The sequence below is a fragment of the Xenopus laevis genome, chromosome 3S (genome assembly GCF_017654675.1).
Source record: "Xenopus laevis strain J_2021 chromosome 3S, Xenopus_laevis_v10.1, whole genome shotgun sequence".
Lineage (NCBI taxonomy): Eukaryota > Metazoa > Chordata > Amphibia > Anura > Pipidae > Xenopus > Xenopus laevis.
The window spans coordinates 97,298,517-97,316,670 of record NC_054376.1 but is presented as its reverse complement, the minus strand read 5'-3'; the positions used below and the strand labels follow the sequence as shown (position 1 = coordinate 97,316,670).

Sequence of the window (18,154 nt, the reverse complement as noted above, 5' to 3'; positions counted from 1 at the left end):
GACTTCGACCATTCGCCATCTAAAACCTGCCGAATAGCTGTTTTAGCCTATGGGGGACCTCCTAGAACCTATTTGGAGTCAATTGGTGGAACGTTGAAAAGTTTTTTTGGGGGAAAAACTTTGAATCGAATTCGATCAAATGCGATATTCCTTTGATTTGTGCGATTCGAATTCGGCTCAATACAGACCTTTCAATCGAAAACGGACCTGTTCGAACAAAATAAAACTTCGATTCAATTTCGGTTGGTCTTTTTGAATCCGAAATTCAAACCTTGATAAATATGCCCCATCATGATAAATTTTCGACAATCGAATTTTCGATTTTTTTTCAAATTCAAGTAGAATTTGGACTATTCCCCAGTCGAAGTACACAAAAATTGGCTGGAAATTGGATTTTTTTTTCATTTGAATTTGTGTGTGTGACTCACTCTAGTATCTGCACTGGTTGTTCTGACCACTGAAGCTCAGTAGCAGAAGCCATGTAATAGGAATCAGGGCATTGTGAGACAGGGAGTCATTGGAGGAGAGCTGACACGTGACATCTGCTACAGTCTTTGACGAGGCAAAACCGACAAAGATACTGCACTAACAAATTTTTTTAAACATCTGCTTTCAAATGAAACGGAAGACCCTGTATCGTAGGAAGCTTTGTGTTGCTAATATGTCACATCCCTTCATATAAGAGAAGCGAGTCTGTAGGGAGACCCCGGCAGAGAACAGTGGGAAGCCCTCGGGTGCAATACTATAAAGCGCCAGTAGATGGCAGTGCCGAATCTCATGATTTATTTAAAGTGGCAGTAAACAAAAGCGGGAGGAGCCAGTGGTGGTTCCCGGCGTCATCCCGAGCCTCCTGCATCCCTCCCACTGTCAGAGTAAAGCTGGGGTCGGTGTGAGGAGACAGACGGGCGACTGCTCCCATTCACATCATTACCATCCTCCTCCTTCAGCTACTGAGTCACCATCACTCCCCTGTAGTCTAACTGGGCTCCTCACATGCAGTATTTACTATACACAGGCAGACACCCAGAGCAGCATCCCAGGTCCAACACACCTGCACACACACAGCATCACATCACACTAGTGCAGAGAATAGGCAAAAGTGCTCCATCTAGGTAACACACACACACACACAACTGGCAGCAGCAGCCTCACACTCACATCCAGACAAGGGCATCCTGATACACAGTAAAGCCACAAGCTCCTAATGGAATATATGTCTCTGTTCTTGGATTGTGCCTGCTGCTGCTGCTGATTCCCTCATGCATACACTAATATACAGTTAAGTTTGTAGTGCAGCATATCCCCACCCTACAGGAGGAGCAGACACCCAGCCAGACAGACTGCAGCCTCATTCTGCACATTACCTGCCTGCCCAGCAGCTGGACCCAGTCACAGAATGAAGCAAGCCCTGCTGGAGGTAATGAGGATGAATAGGATCTGCAGGATGGTGCTGGTCACATGTTTGGGGTCCTTCGTCCTGGTCATCTTCTACTTCCAAAGTATGTTGCACCCAGGTAAGGCAGACTATTGCATGCACCCTCTTCTGCTCCCAAGCTGGCCAGAGCGCCGGGCAGAGAAGAATTACACACACAAGTGGATTTATCCATCGGGACAGGCTCTGATGTTTGAATTCATTCTGAATGTCATTCACTGGTTAAACTTTTTTTTAGCATTAGGAAAGAAGCTCCGGAGAGTTTCCATACTAAATGAATTGGGTATTGGACTGATAGTTTTGGCAAATTAAGTGAAATAAACCACTGAACTTGATGGCTTTCTACATCTGGCAGTTGTAGTTCAGCTACAAGTAGTACGTTGGACCCCCTTTGCTCTTCAAAACAGACTTTTATCTGAAATGTATGTGTGTATATTGACGGGCTGTCAAACCTTGTATCTCTCGTGTCTGCTATTAAGTTAAGCTAACCCTGTGTGCCACTGTTTCATTCTATAAACCCAGTCATGGGTGCTGCTGGGGTGCTGACACCCACAAAACAATTCAGGCGTTAAATGATTTAAAAGATGTTTTGCTTTGCCCTTTAAAATACTGAGATCTGATTGGACAGGATGGAGGGTTTCTAGTTTGGACATTAAGGCGGTTATTTATCAAAGTACGAATTTATATCAATATTTGCTGCTACAAACTCCAATCAAATCCGCTCTGTTTTTTTTTTTTTACGCTTATTTATTATTAAATTTTGCCAAAAATTTCCTTTGTGGGAAAAAATACGATTTTCATGATTTTTTCGGATTTTTCACCCGAAAACCCATTGAACGAAACCCAGCGCACATCAAAAAATCATTGGGACTTCTCCCATTGACTTCTAGGCAACTTCAACAGGTCTGAGATGCCGGATTTTCAGATTTGGACTTTTCCATCCTCGGGGCTTAATAAATTCCGAAAAAAAATCTGATTTAAAAAAAAAACAAACAAGAATTTATAGTTATTTTTGAATTCAGAGTTTAGTAAATAACCCCTTTAAGTGAATTGCTATTTCCTAATAAAAGTCATTTGATTTGATACTAAAAAATATTTTAAACTACGATTATAAATATCTAGGTTGGTTGTTTAATATTTACAGGATTGCTAGTGAAACTTACTTTTGTTCCATTCCAGAGATTAAAGGGTAAATGTCCCTCGATGCCAGCTGTTATATAAAATCCTTCCAAAAACCCTGAAAAAGAAAATGGGTTGATTTCTAGCTTTGTGGTGTTAACACTCACGAAATAAAGAGCCATTGATACACTTGTAAATTAGATTTCTTGTTCTGAATTCCTTTTGGACTCCAGAGAGCACAACACGCTGCTTTAGCTCCTGTTCCAGTGCTTGTCGGACTTCTCCCTCCATGAAAGTTCATTATCTGCCTTTGCCCATGTCTTCTGTGATCTTTATTCTGATTTAAATGCAGGGCTCCAGCATGTTATTTAACTGCATTTATCAATGTCACAAATTGAAATGGGTCTGTGCTGGGATGTATACGAAATGCTATGGTTTCATATTGCTGATTAAGAGCCTATTCGCAGTTTTGGTTGGAAAGCTGTTTAAAATGTGCCTGAGACTTTAACCCTTGCTGCAGCCAGCCTTGAGAGAGGGTCGTCCTCCATTATGAACCCATGAATAATAAGCAGGCTTTCTATCAAGTCCAGTTATTATCTATCTCAGGCAGCAACAACAGCACCTAATAGAAAAACCAATATAATGAAATAATGTGAATATTAACTTTGCGCTAGTCTGATATAATGCAGCTTGGAGCAGAATAAGTGAATTTTTGAGCTTTGTCTCTTTCGCTGAGCAGCAATCACAGGGATAAGAGAATATGTACTGTGTGTCCGGGCAGATCTAGAACATGTTTAATGCTGCCATAGACTATGCAACAAATGAAAGGGAGGATTAGGCAATGGAACACTATTTTACTGTGGCTTTGACATCCCTTTTCCTTGTCACTGAACTTGTAGACTGTTTGCAGAAGCAAGCAAATGTATTTTAGTTCATAGATGCCTTAGTAACGCATAATAATATTACAGGTATGGGACCTGTTATCCAGAATGCTTTGAACCTGAGGTCTTCTGGATAACAGATTTTTCCATAAATTGCATCTTCATACCTTAAGTCTACTAGAAACTCAGGTAAACATTAAATAAACCCAATAACTGATTTTGCTTCCAATAAGGATTAATTATATATTAGTTTTGCTAAAGTACAAGGTATTGTTTTATTATTACAGAAAAAAGGAAATCATTTAAAAAAAAAAAACAGTTTTTCTGGATAACGGATCCCCTACCTGTACTGGTTTTTCTTTTTGCCTGTGAGGTACATTTACATAGTTGGATTAATTTAAAATGGGCACAGCTGGGTGGCACAGGTTACACACAAGAAAGTGGATGCATGGAACGGTTTGGCTGTGTGCAGGTTATTATTGGCACTTTAAGCTTGGGTTGAGGTTCCATTTTCCCTTTCTTCTACTATCCTTTCTTAGTCTACTAAGTTATTCTATGAGCTGCAGTTCAGCAAAGGGACACAGATTGTGGTACTGATCTTGCACTGTGTAGCAGCACTGGTACCTACAGTAATACAAATACACACAGCACTGGCTACATAGCTACTGGCTTTGCAGATATTAGAGCCAATCTCTGGCTATAGCTGTGATGATTGGCAAATGATACCAGAATGTTGTTTAATTTCCTGCACTCATGAGTTTACATTACACTATGGGGCAAATTCACTAAGATGCGAAGTTGCGCCAGGCGCAACTTCGCCACACTTCGCCAGGCGTAGTTTCGCCAGGGCTCCGCAAATTCACTAAAATCCGAAGTTGCGCACAGGGGTAGCATAAGGTTGCGAAGTTGCGCTAGCGTTGATTCACTATATAAAGCGAAGTTGCGCTAGCGAAGGCTAATTTGCATACGGCGCGAAATTCAAATTTCAATGGAGGAATACGTATCTGCACTACAAATGCCTAGAAAACCTTCAAATCAGCAAATAAAAATTTTATTTTGCCCTACACATGTGCCCACTGTCTAGGTAAGTTGCCATGAGTCAGGAAATGTAGGGGGGAGGAAGGGGAGCCCCAAAAATTTTTCGATCTTTTTCAGCCTATCAGCCATCATGTAGAAAACACGCCAGCGTTTTTTGGGACTTAGAAAAAAAATTGACTTTTTTTTAAACAATCCCTATCTACTCTATTGCGCTTCGCCAGGTCTGAGGTGGCGAAGGAAGTCTAGCGTAAAAGGTAGCGTTCAGTACACTGCGCAAGTTAGTGAAACGCCAGCGTTCGTTAGTGAATTTGCGCAGTAGCGAAAATGCCAAACGCTAGCGAATTAACGCTAGCGTTCGGCGCTTCGCGCCTTAGTGAATTTGCCCTATTGTGTTTGGGGGTCTCTTTTTGTAGTTAAGTAGACAGTCTGGATAGGTGTATTGTGTGCCCAATGTAAAAGTATGAAGGTGCAGTTGTACCTGCAGATTAAACTTAAAGATATGCTATTTTCCATTTGTAGCATGAACATAGGCAGAGGGTGATTTTTTTGTTTAGGTAGGCTAAGTCAAAAGTTACTTGACCAGTTTCTTCACCAGCGATTTTCCACTGGCGGAGAAACAGCTGATCAGTCCCATATTATAAGCTTTGGCAAAAGTTGTTATTCACTTGTATGAGCAAACACAGTGAGGGTTTTTGTTTAAAAACGCACCACAATCTGAGCTCTGTCCCATACATGGGCTGACATAAGAGATACTAACTGATGCTTCATCCACTGGAAATCAGGGCTAATTATTAGTTGTTTAACATTAAAGTATGTTTATTGGTATATTTTCACTTAAAACACAAGGGATTTGCTAACTGTGTCATTTATGAGACATCTTACATTCAGTAAGTAATAGAGATATTTTTTGGTCCCCTTGCAAAAAACAGTGGCTGCCTTTTTACTGCAGTTTCAAAGTAATACTATATAATAATATATGAGATTGGGGGAAAAACGAAGGGAACGTACAGTAGCCTAACTGATCTGCTAGTTTACCGGGAGGAATGGGAAATACATTAAAGGCATGCTGCAGTCAAAGCTGTGATACAAATGAAGGCAGCACTCCAGTAAGATGGAATGGCATATTTATTTGGCCTTTAACCCCAAAAGGAAACTGGCACCAATATTCAGTCACAATGGTTACACTGAACTATTCAGGTAGGTGTCGGCTGACACAGAGGTGTGAAAGTGTCATCTGGTCACAATGGTACCATAACAACTGCATCACACCTTCACAGTTTCAGCTAACAGCTACCTGAATAGTTCAATGGAACTGATCATTATGTTTTGTGCCAGTAACCCCTTGCAATAACTCTTTCCAAAACCAATTATCAAGAATGACTTCAGATGCAATGTAAGTTGCACATACCAGACAAGCAGGTGGAGGATCAGCAGAACAAACAACCATCCTGGGTAAAGCTCAGTCTTAACTATACCTAAATGTGCTTGGCACACAGATCAGTTTATAAACTTTCCATCCGAAATCTTGCAGGATTTTCAGTGCAAAATCTCATGATGACGTCACTAGAGTCACCAAAAAGGGATATATTCCCTAAAGACACTAGTCAGCAGCACCCTCTACCCCTCCCCCAAACAAACTCAAACCCAAGCCTTAAGGCCCACATACACGGGCCGAAAAAAGACAGAGTCGGCAGCTTATTGCACTGTGTGTGGGGCCATCCGACTGACATCCCTGATCGATATCTGGCCAAAAGTCGGGTAGATGTCGATTGGGCATCTGTTCGTCGATGCAGTCCTATGATCCGACCACTTTTATCTCCTCCATTTTGATTCCATCATTGGGCCCTAGGGCCCATGATCGGATCAGCCCGATATCGCCCACCTCAATGTGGGCATATCGGGAAGTGATCCGCTTGTTTGGCGGCATCGCCAAAACGAGCGGATCACCCTTTAATGAAAATCCACCTATGAGCATGAACAAGACTTTAGGCTTGTTTTACAATACATATATTTCACAACGTTTCATGTCCTTGGATGACACAAAACGTGTTTTACAGTACATATATTTCACATAGTTTCATGTCCTTGGATGACACAAAACGTGTAAGGCTTGTTTTTATTTTAAATATAATGTAAAATGAAATTTTTTTTGTATTATTTGAATTTTGGCTCCTGGATTTTACTTTATGGTGTTCCGGATTGATGCCTGCCTACTATTGAATTTCCGTGTTGTTTTACAATACAGTGTATTTGCACTAGAATTTATTAATTCTGGGGATGCTAGAGCAACCAGTGACTATGTTGGCTCCACCACTCTACACATTCTGAAAGGCTGCAATCAGAGCTAATTTTTGGAGATAGGATGCACATGAGCACCTTCTGACAACGGGGGTCTAAGGCAAATCAATGCTTGGGAAGAAACCTGTGCAGTTAGGCTTAGGGTAGGACTACACGGACAATTTTGGAGCGATCCGACGCAGTTGCAGTGTTGATCCGACGCAACACGACTGTCGCATGCAGACGCTGCATCTGACAGTCGTGTCGGATCAACAATGTGAATTCATCCGACAATTAATTCACTTACCTTATTTCCGTCGCATCCGATTTGACGCCTGCGTTTTTACACAGCATGTTGGATCGCTTCAAAATCGTCTGTGTAGTCCTACCCTTACTGAAAAATGAGAAACAGTACTCGGGATCATGGAAAGAATAGAAAGTTTTTCTGGTGTAGACAAATTAGCCCTTTTAGATCATGCGTTACATGTAAGTTGCGCACATCTCTGTGTTTCATTTATTTGCTTAAATTTGCTATCCGACTGCCATTAAACATTTTTACTATCAGCAAACTCCTGGGAGACACTGTACTACACTTTTTCATAGTTTGTTAACTTTCAGCACAACCAGAATGAATGTATTTTGATACATTTTAGACATTAATAATGGTCAGTGTAGCGTTACTTTATTACTATTTTCATTGCATGTGGAAAGGAATGGCCATTGCTGAAATGACAGGCAGACTCCCACTATTTCCCAGTGACTGATCTGCACACTTTGCATTGCTGCACCTACTGACTGTCAGAATAACAAACTGGCACTGACAGTGACCTGATCTAGGCAATACAGATTGCTTAGCACAATAAGGACTTGTGTTACTCGCATCCAGTGAGTGTGCAGAGGGTTACCGGGAGGTTTAAGATACCATGGGGACATCTGAGTAAACTTGAAAGAGAAATACCGGCCACAAACTGGTTTTTGTTCATATTTATAGCAGAACAGCTGCAAAATTGCTAAGCAGCCAAAAATCATAAATGCAGTGTACTGCTTGTACTCTATTCATATTCTTCTTTGCCAGTACAAGAGAGCATGAAGGAGCTTTATGTGAGTGTTCTTAAAGGGGAACTATCTTAGAAAATGAAAATGTAATATCAGCTTCATTGTACGGAAATGCAATACTTTCTAAATACAACTAATTAAAAATTCTGCATAGTTTCTAAAATAATCAAGTTTTTGTTCACTGTCCCTCTCTCATCATCTGTTTATCTTCATTCTGTTTTGATGCAGGCGTTGGGTGTCAGATATTCATTGACAGTTAGATCCAATATATCTTGTGGGGGGGGGCTCCCTTTCCTATCAGTTAGAGCTCACTCAAATAACTGATTCCAGTACAAACAAAATCTAACAAAATAACTGACTTTTGCATAAATTCTGCATGTAGAGAGACATGATGTCTGGTGATTTTAATAGAGTGAGCTGTAAGACATGTAACCATTGGCTGTGTGTCCTACACGTGTCAGTATCTCTGTAGGGGTTATATGTTAAAGCATACTAGCAATGACAATCACAGGTAATACATTTTGACACTCATGACATAGTAGCTGTTTTGAAACTTCCCCTGTGCTGCTTAGTTCATCTAGATCAGTGATCCCCAACCATGATTTGTTAGCAACATATTTCTCATCAACCCCTTGGATGTTGCTCCCAGTGACCTCAAAGCAGGTGCTTATTTTTCTGAATTCCTGGCTTGGAGGCAAGTTATGGTTGCATAAAATTGCCAATTAAAGCTGCCAGTCCAGCTACTAAATAGCCAATCGCCCCCAGCAATTTTTTTCATGCTTTTGTTGTTACCCAATTCTTTTTATGTTTGACTGTGGCTTATGGAGACCCCTGATCTAGATAGAGTCTTGCACAGAAGCAGTTGAATCCTTCAGAAAACACTGACAAATTGAAATTTCCTTTTTTTGCATGTTTAAAAAGTTCCATGAGTGTGTCTGTATTTGTGATAATTTATTTGCATGCAGTATTATTTGCGTGTATTATTTGTAATTTGCAAATTCCCAAGTATGACAATACATGGAAATTCTGAGATAATGAGCTTTTTTTCACAAACACCGGAATCCTGCCATGAGTATCTGCAGTGGCTACACATTGCCTGTTAGTTGGCGAGTATTGTTCACATTTCAGAGTGGACATAATCAATATCTCCCCTGCCTCAGGCTACTGGGGATGTGTCCAAAGCAGCATTGGCTGTAATTGCTGCAGGGCACATCCACCCCTAAAGACTGCTAAGAGGCCAACAGAATGAATAATTAGTTGTGTTATCTCAAAACATAATTATGTTTGCTTAATGAAATTTGCAGTGGTGTTGTCACATTTAGGAAGGACAGCCTGATTCTTCTTATTACTGGCAATCTGGTGTGGCAAATTTAATAAGTTCCAAATGCACAGTAATGAAACTGGTCAGGTGTGAATTCTGCATTAAACAGATTGATATTGTGCCATGGTTTCCGTTATATAAATGGGAACGCCAGGCAGGCAGATCTAGCATGGTGGTGGTGGAGGTGCATAATTATTTGCAATTCTGATTATATTGTATAATTCACAGTGAATTCAGACATGCTTTACTTTTACTAGGCTTCTGGGACCCAATTACCATCTGCCTCTTTCAGTACACTGTAGTGATAGTTTCTTGAAAAGCTGTCATTATTGCACTTTCTTCTTCTTTTTATTGGGCTCTGCATGTTTCATTGGTAAGGATACAAGTATATCCCAGTGCTTAAATGACAGTTTGGAAACTAGGATCTCTTCCTTTTGCAACAACAGTCTAAATGTCAGCACTGGCCCAACTGTGACCTTGGACACTGTGCATAATGCAGACATATAGAAATAGAACAGAAGCCCCGCTCTCTTCCATTGAGTCAGTGAGTAGAGCTGTAGGGTTTGACACTTTTGAGAGTACATTTATAGTAGTTAGCGGGGCTGCCTATTACATTTAATGAGCAAACCTTACAAGGTCTATTAGCAGGTCTGGACTGGGAGTCAAATAGGCTCTGGCATGCCAAGCACAAAGAGGCCCAAACAGCCCCCGCTAGCCCAATAAATAGTTACTTATAGCAGCCCCCCTGACATTTGCCAGAATCCACTGATGGCTAGTCTGAGCCTGTATATTTGTGTATGTTGCACTGAAAACATACTGTATATCACACTCCCTTTCACAATCCCAGAAATTACAGCATGCTTATTTAATAGTGGGGTGCCCAGGGCAACACAAACTTCAAAACTAAACTCAAATACTTTCTCTTAAGCTGGCCATAGACGCAACGATACGATCGTCCGAATCATGGATTCGTACGATTTTCGGACCGTGTGTGGAGAGTCCCAACATTTTTCGTCCGGCGGAGATCGGTCGTTTGGTCGATCGGACAGGTTAGAAAATTTGTGTCGCCTGCCGATAATATCTCTGCGTGTATTGCCGATCGTACGATTTTCAGTGGGAGACTGTCACTAGCTTTGTCGGACATAACTTTCGTATGATTGCTGTCAGGCAGAACATCGGCTGATCTATTCTTTAACTACTTTATTTGATCGGAATGGTTAGTGGAGGGTCCGGAGATGGGTAAGTCTGAACGTACGTTGATTCCTACGATCGGATCTTTGCGTCTATGGCCAGCTTTAGAGCTCTCACATAACCAATGGAACTGGCACTTATATTGCAGGATCACCCATTGTAACCTGCATCACTTAATATCTGTCTATTTGTGTCTGTAAGTTACCCTCCCAATTAGATAAGCCCTACAGGGCATGGCCCGTCTTCCTCTTGTCTTGAAACTTAATGCAAATGTACTTTGTATTTATTTGTACTTACTATTATAATGACCCCTGTTTGTTCTGTTAATTTATTGTCCTGTACAGTACTGCGTTCTCAAGTACAATTCTTGATAAGGGGAAGGGGGAGTTTAGGCCTAAAAGAAAGTCAAGTTGTTGAATTTCATAACACAGAGCAGCTTCCATTTCATACCTTTTAGAAACAAGTGCATCACCTCTAGAGGGAAACACTGTGCCAGATACGTTCAACAAAATCCCCACGATTCTACTTTTATTTGCTGTTTTATTTATTTACCTTTGTGTTTGTTTTCATACATATCCTCATAGACTGGCATTGAGAACCATTTAGAACTCAACAAGAATTCCAAATAGCATCAGAAACGAGACTTGCCCTATGGAGTGCTCAGTCTCTAAGGGAAATCTATCCTGCTGCTCCCAGGTGCTCAGATCCTATGACTTAAGTGCTGTGATGTGACAGTGCAGAGTTTCCCCAACTTCTTTTCCTCTTCTGAATCAGTGCGTGGCAGTATATAGAAGCAGGATCAAAGTATCCCGCAGTGTAATTAATATTTCATAAAAATACACAGCTGAGAGCAATTTTCAAATGTGCCAGCACTTTGCCATCCCTAAGGCTCAAAGTCTTAGTTTATTTTCTATTTCAGTACAAGTGGTTTTGTTGATTAATGGCCAAACAAATGGCTTTCTGATACGCAGTTAATTATCAGAGAAGTGACATTTTATTTCAAGCTTTGGCGTCACAAAAGAGAACACACATATGCTGAGCTACCATTTTTAATGACTTGCTCTTCTTGAAGAGTCTTTAGGAGCTTTTGCTCCTCCTATTTTTATGACTATCAATGAATGATTTAAGATGTTTCCTTTTTCCCTCTCTCCACAATAATTATATGCTCTGCTATAATTTCTTGTTATGATACTGTGAAACTTCTCTGATGCCAACATAAAACATATGATAAACCTTGTGCTTTTGTTAGGCCTTATGTTCATTAAATGAGCAGTAATTGAAGTTATTTCATTGTATGCACTTTAAGGCACAGCGCAGTCTGAAACCTCTAGTTAAAGGAGAACTTAAGCTTAACTAAAGAAGCAGGGTAGAAATGTTGTACATAATAGTTTGGGCTTCTATAGTAGCCCAAGGCAACCTCAGCCCATTAGCAGTAAAGATCTGTGGCCTCCAATATTCCACTGTAGTTACCCATCTTCTTTTACTAATACTACTAAACTTTTCTTTTACTACTACTACTTATGATGCTGAGCCTTTAGTCTGGTTCAATAAGATCAGTATATAAAATATGGCATTTCTCTCCATATTCATTTTTAGGGTTTAGTTCTGCTTTAAGCTAAACAGTATAATCTACTGACAGGTTTACTGACAATGCAGACTAGTGATGCATAGATAGGCCTGAAATGCACAGGTCCACATATAACCAACGCTTTTTGACATCACAAGTGTTTTTCGGCGAGATCATAAAAATGACTACGCTCTCTGGACTTGTAAATGGGGGGTTACCATCAGGTGCCAGCAGTAATACACATAGTAGAAAGCCATAGGGTTCTAGGAAGACCTGGCTCTAGGAACGGAAGATGCTATGCTTCATATTTAACATCTTTAAATCTTTAATCTTTAAAGCATGACTGAAATAGGCATTTTATTGTAGTACCTACTATTCAGTGTTATTTTTGGGATGCCTTTTAAGTTTGAAGGATACAATTAAAAATCAGGGCAGGCCTTTGACAAATTGATTAAAACAGACAACAAACTGGTGGTATCCCGTTACAGTTACACTATAAAGGTGGCCATAGATGCACAGATATACAAAACAAAGTGCGTGTATGGCGGGAGATGAGCCTACTGATATCGGCAAAAGGCTTGGATATCAGTCGACTCATCCAGGTTGGAAAATTTTGGTGGCCAGGGTTTACTACTGTATATCTGGTGATTCAGCTAAATGTCTGTATTGAAAACAAACAAACTTTCCTGTGACCATTGGAAAGATTGTAATTGGTATGTCTATGGGCACCTTTAGTCTAAGCAAGTATGTTTTATAGATTTACAATGCCTCTTTTTATACTTCTGCTTCATACTGCACTTTGAAGATGCGCACTGCAAGATAAAACGTAGTTCAGTATCCAATAATCCTATGGTTTCAAGCTACAAGGACTGAATAAGAATTGGCAGCCTTAAAATCCTACCTTTGTTACCGCAGACTTTAAAGCCAAACACCCAAAGAGAGTATCCCATTAGAAAGTGTTATGGAACACCGAGGCAGCGGACAGTCTTAAGAACTCAATTTCTCATGCACTTGTAAGGCCTCATTGGATCAAGGTTAAGATATGAACCAGCATAAACCCATCTAAAGAAGGACGGACTCAGCTTTCGACATAATCCACCTCTGCTTGGCTTCTCATTGACCCCATGCTCAAACGAACGGTTATTATCCAGGGCTCAAACACGCTGTCCTTACGAATCTTCATATCAAAAGATGTTCTTTATGACAAACAGTGGGAGACATTTATTTCATTGTAAAGCACATACAAAGAGGGAAAGTCTTGATTTACCATAATCTTTTCAAGCAACCGAGCTCATCACAAATCCAGGAACTTGATGAAGAGGGAGGTCATTACAGTGCAAGGCTTATTATGAATGGTAGCCTCGTAATTCTTTTTTGGCACTCCATAGTGCCTAGCTTTGTTGTGTGCTTTATAATAAACATCTTTCTAGCATACATTAATTAAAATGTTCAGTGATTTATAAGTTATATGCAAATATCTTTGCAACATTGTATCAATAGTCAATTTGTCTACAGCCAGGGCTCCAGTTCCCACAATGTCTTGTGTGTTCTGTGATATACAGACCTGTGAAGATGAAGAGTGCAAGGAATCTTGGAAAATTGAGTGCTTTGCTCAGAACTATCATGCATATATACAGTAAGAAGAGATATAAAATAGATTAGATAGGAATTGAGACATTCTCTGACCTTTTACCTTTACATGAAAATGCTTGGAGACTTCTAATAGCCTCATAACCGATGATAGCAGAAATATAAAGGCATTTATAAAAAGCTATAACATTATAGTACAAAAATCACTACATTTTTTACCAAATATCCCTTCTTTGAAATTAAAAATTAAAAATCAGGGTAGCTATCTTCTGCCATGGGGATTGTTTGTTTAGTGGGCTGTGGCAGTTAAAATAGATTTCCTATAGTGACCTGTTGAGAGGAATCATCTGTAGATCCCCGTTCCAACGATAGGAACAATCCCTTCTTTCTGCTGCCTGTAACATTCTCCTGTACCTTTTCCATTACTCGGAATTACTTAAGGATGGAAAGGGTGTATCCAGCAGGAAGAAATAATTATATTTGCTCTTGACATGCCTGTGCCCAGTGTATACACACATATACCACAATGTGCTGGGTTTTCTGCACATTTTCTGTTTTTCTCAGAATGTTTGGTTTTAAAACCAACAGGATGAATTTCTCAGTTGCTTCACCTTTAAATTAACTTTTTAGTATGATGTAGAGCGTGTTATTCAGAGACAATCTGCAATTGGTTTTAATTTTTTATTATTTGTGGTTTTTAAGTTATTTAGCTTTTTATTCAGCAGCCCTCCAGTTTACAATTTCAGCAGTCTGGTTGCTAAAGTCCTAAATACCCTAGCAACCAGGGGCGCGCCGCCAATGAGGCGAGCTGAGGCGCTCGCCTCAGGCGGCAGCGCCTGAAAGGATTCCAGGGGCGGAAAAAGCCGCTCCTGCACCTTTAAGAGCCGAATTTCCGGTTTTTGAACCGGAAATTCGGCTGTACTATTGCGAGAGAGCGCAATTGCGCTCTCCGCAATAGTGTTTCTGCCTCCCCTCCCGACACTTAAGTTGGTGAGGGGGGCGGCATTGCCTCAGGCGGCTCCTTAGTCAGAATCGGCACTGCTAGCAACCATGCATTGTTTTGAATAAAAAACTTTAAATAGGAGAGAGCCTGAATAGAAAGATGAGTAATATAAAGTAGTAATTACAATCATTTTGTAACTTTACAGGTCATTTGTTTTTAGATGGTGTCAGTGACCCCATTTGAAAGCTGGAACGAGTCCGGAGAAAATGCAAATAATTTAAAATGTATAAATAATTAATAATAAAGACCAGTTTAAAAGTTTCTTAGAATCAGCCATTTTATAGCATACTAAAAGTTAACTTAAAGGTGAACCAACCCTTTAAACTTTATGGGGCAGATTTACTAAGCTCGAGTGAATAATTCGAATGAAAAAATATTCGAATTTCGAAGTAATTTTTTGGGTACTTCGACCATTGAATTGGTCAAATTCGATTGAATTGGATATAATAGAATGAGTCGAATGATTCTAAGTAAAAATCATTCAACCATTCGATAATCGATGTACTGTCTCTTTAAAAACAACTTCGACTTCATACTTCACCACTTTAAACCTACCGAAGTCCAAAGTTAGCCTATGGGGACCTTCCCCAGCACTTTTCTAAGTTTTTTTGGGTCGAATAAAAATCCTTCAATCGATCGCTTAAAATCATTCGAATCGTTCGATTTTATTCGAATTCAAAGGATTTTACTTCGAGGGTCGAATTTGAGGGTTTTTTAACCCTCGAAATTCGACCCTTGATAAACCTGCCCCTTAATTTCATTGAGCAAAACTTGTTAAAATTGTACTTCTCCCCAATAGCTTTCATTTCTTTACTTAAAGCAAGCATTGGCACTTTATGATACATGGTAGACATTTTAATAAAAATATACATTTGGTAGTTCACCATATAGCTTGTACTGGGGGGGGGGTTAGACTAATGATTTTCAAAGCAAAAAGCAGAGAACAGGCTGCTGGTTCATTATGAATTAAACATGAAGAGAATCCAATAGCATTCAATGGGCTAAACCAGAGATCACCAACCTTTTGAACCCGTGAGCAACATTTAGAATTAAAAGGAGTTGGGGAGCAACACTAGCATGACAAATTTTTTTGGTGTGCCATATAAGGGCTATGATTGGCCATTTGGTAGCCTCTATTTGGACTGGCATCCTACAGGAGACTCTGTTTGGCAGTACTTCTGGTTTTTATACAACAAAAACTTGCCTCCAAGCCTGGAATTAAAAAATTATCACCTGCTTTGAGGCCACTGGGAGCAACATCCAAGGGGCTGGAGAGCAACACGTTGCTCACGAGCTACTGTTTGGGGATCACTGGGCTAAACTAACCAAGATAAGTGGGGGCCTAGTTGCACATGCCCCAGACCTTCAGCTCATGGGAGGTTGCAGAAACGTGTTACCTTATAATTAGCACAAGACTATCAGAACCAAGGTGCTGCAATTAAAAGAGTATTTATTCAAAGAACAACAAAGACAGTCTTACGCGTTTTGTGCCTGAATGGGCACTTAATCATAGGCTCATGATTAAGTGCCAATTCAGTCTTGTGCCAGCCTGGTAACTATGAAGTAGCACATTTCTGCTGGTACATTATGATCCAACTGATTTTTGCAGTGATCCTCAACCTTTGTAGTTGGCAGACTCCAAATCCCAGCATCCACTTACAGCTGTAACTCAAAAGCAGCTAGAGAACACAAATTAAATATATTTTACAGCATTTGGAAGTCTTTTATAGAGAGCAGTCTTTTTTTTTTTTTGGATTATCCCAAATGACCTATTTTGCTCAGCAGTGCAAGCTAATTTGAGAAAAAGTAGATAACATTTAAATCCAGACCTTTATTTTGCAGATGTATAAATGGAATTTAAATAACATAGTCCTGATAAAATTTAAAAAAAAAAAACCACAAGCACTTAAAAACAGTTGACAGTGAGTTTACTGCCCATTGTAGCTCTTTCGTTCCCTTCTTGTCAGCCTTAGGGCTCTTACTCACTGGCGTTCTGACCTGCGCTCCCCTGCGTTCCGTTTTCTGGCATTCAGCCGCAGGGGAGCGCAGGAATAGACGCATGTCATTATTTCAAATGGGGCTGTACTCACTCAGGCGCGTGTAGGCGCCGAACGCAGGTTGAGACGCAACATGCTGCATTTTTCCTGCGTTCGGCGCCTACACGCGCCTGAGTGAGTACAGCCCCATTTGAAATAATGACATGCGTCTATTCCTGCGCTCCCCTGCGGCTGAACGCCAAAAAACGGAACACAGGGGAGCGCAGGTCAGAACGCCAGTGAGTAAGAGCCCTTATATGGAGTGGCACTACTGTAGGTGGTGGTGCCCTTCACCCTTGTCACAAGGGAAGAAATGTGTATGATGTGACAGATGTGGGAGGGAGTCAGCACGTAATCATTCTGAGGGGATGCAGGTGAGATCACAGGGCCAGCACTTTGGTTACAGAGAGTTTCTGTCCATATAAAAGCATACGTGTTGACTGGGACAAGAATATGAGCATTTTTTCCCCTCTATTTCCATAGTTTCTGAACAAGAGCAAACAGTCACAATGTCTAGCCAGTATCTCACTCGTTTAGTTTGCAGAATAAACTGTATTGATATCATAGTTCTGTTTGAAATGAATAAAGCTTTGATCAAGTGCCAGAAATGTGGGTCTGTATTTGTTTTTTGTTTATAATCGTTAGGGTTTTTTTTTCGCAAGGGGTTGTTCACTTTGCAAACACATTATTTTCCAGTTTAGTTGTTTTCAGACTGATCACCAGAAGCAAATGCTTTTCCAGTTATTTATTTATTATTATTTCTTAAATTTAAGTTTAATGTTCCTGTGTTTCAGTTTGGCAGCTCAGTAATCCAGGTGCAAATTCTGAACCGTTCCAATTTTGCTACATTAGTTGAAACATTTCTTATCAGCATCTGTGGAATATTAGCGACAATTGTATCAATTGTTAACAGCTGCCTTTAATGAAACTCATGGAGTCTGCTCAGTAGGGCAAAGTAGCTGCTGACAAGTTACTGAGAAACACAAGAAGGGTAGGAAAGCAGCAAATTAATTTTTGAAAAAAAAATGTAAAAATCAGTAAAGAAAAATAGAATATTTGGTCAGGACCCTCTTTACCTCTTGTATTGGTTATTGGTTGTTTTTGTATATATTCTTGTGTTTAATGTATGCACCCATATATTGTAGAACACCACAGAAATGTGTTAGTGTTTTATAAATGTGTGTTGTTAATAATAATAATAATAATAATAATGATAAGAAGAAGAAGAAAGTACAGGTATGGGACCTATTATCCAGAATGTTCAAGACCTGGGGTTTTCCGAATAACTGATCTTTCCGTAATTTGAATCTTCATACCTTAAGTCTACTAGAAAATCATTTAAACATTTGGGGGCAGGTTTAAAATTAGAATTTTGAGCTATTTTTGCGTACTTCGACTAGGGAATAGTCCAAATTCGATTCGAATTTTGAAAAAAAAATTGAAAATTAGAATATCGAAATGTATCTTGTACTGTCTGTTTTAGCTTATGGGGGACCTCCTAGAACCCATTTGGAGTCAATTGGTGGACTTTGAAAAATCTTTTTTTTTTTTTCACATAAATACTTTGCATCAAATACGATCAAATTCGATCTTACTTCAATTTGAGCGATCAAATACAGCCTATTCACCCGCAATAAAAACTT

The 18,154-nt window shown here is 39.9% G+C and overlaps 1 protein-coding gene across 2 annotated transcripts in view; it reads left to right on the top strand.

The window, feature by feature from the left end:
• The first annotated feature begins 882 nt into the window (after positions 1-882).
• chst11.S (carbohydrate (chondroitin 4) sulfotransferase 11 S homeolog) overlaps positions 883-18,154 on the top strand; it is a 169,760-nt gene continuing 152,488 nt past the window's right edge. Inside the window, exon 1 of one of the 2 annotated variants that reach the window (XM_041588660.1) lies at positions 883-1,499. In XM_041588660.1, the coding sequence (XP_041444594.1) occupies positions 1,397-1,499 (103 nt within the window). In that variant the 5' untranslated portion in view covers positions 883-1,396. Of the gene's footprint in view, positions 1,515-18,154 lie in introns of both variants that reach the window. The other variant, XM_018256057.2, reaches the window with a different exon arrangement.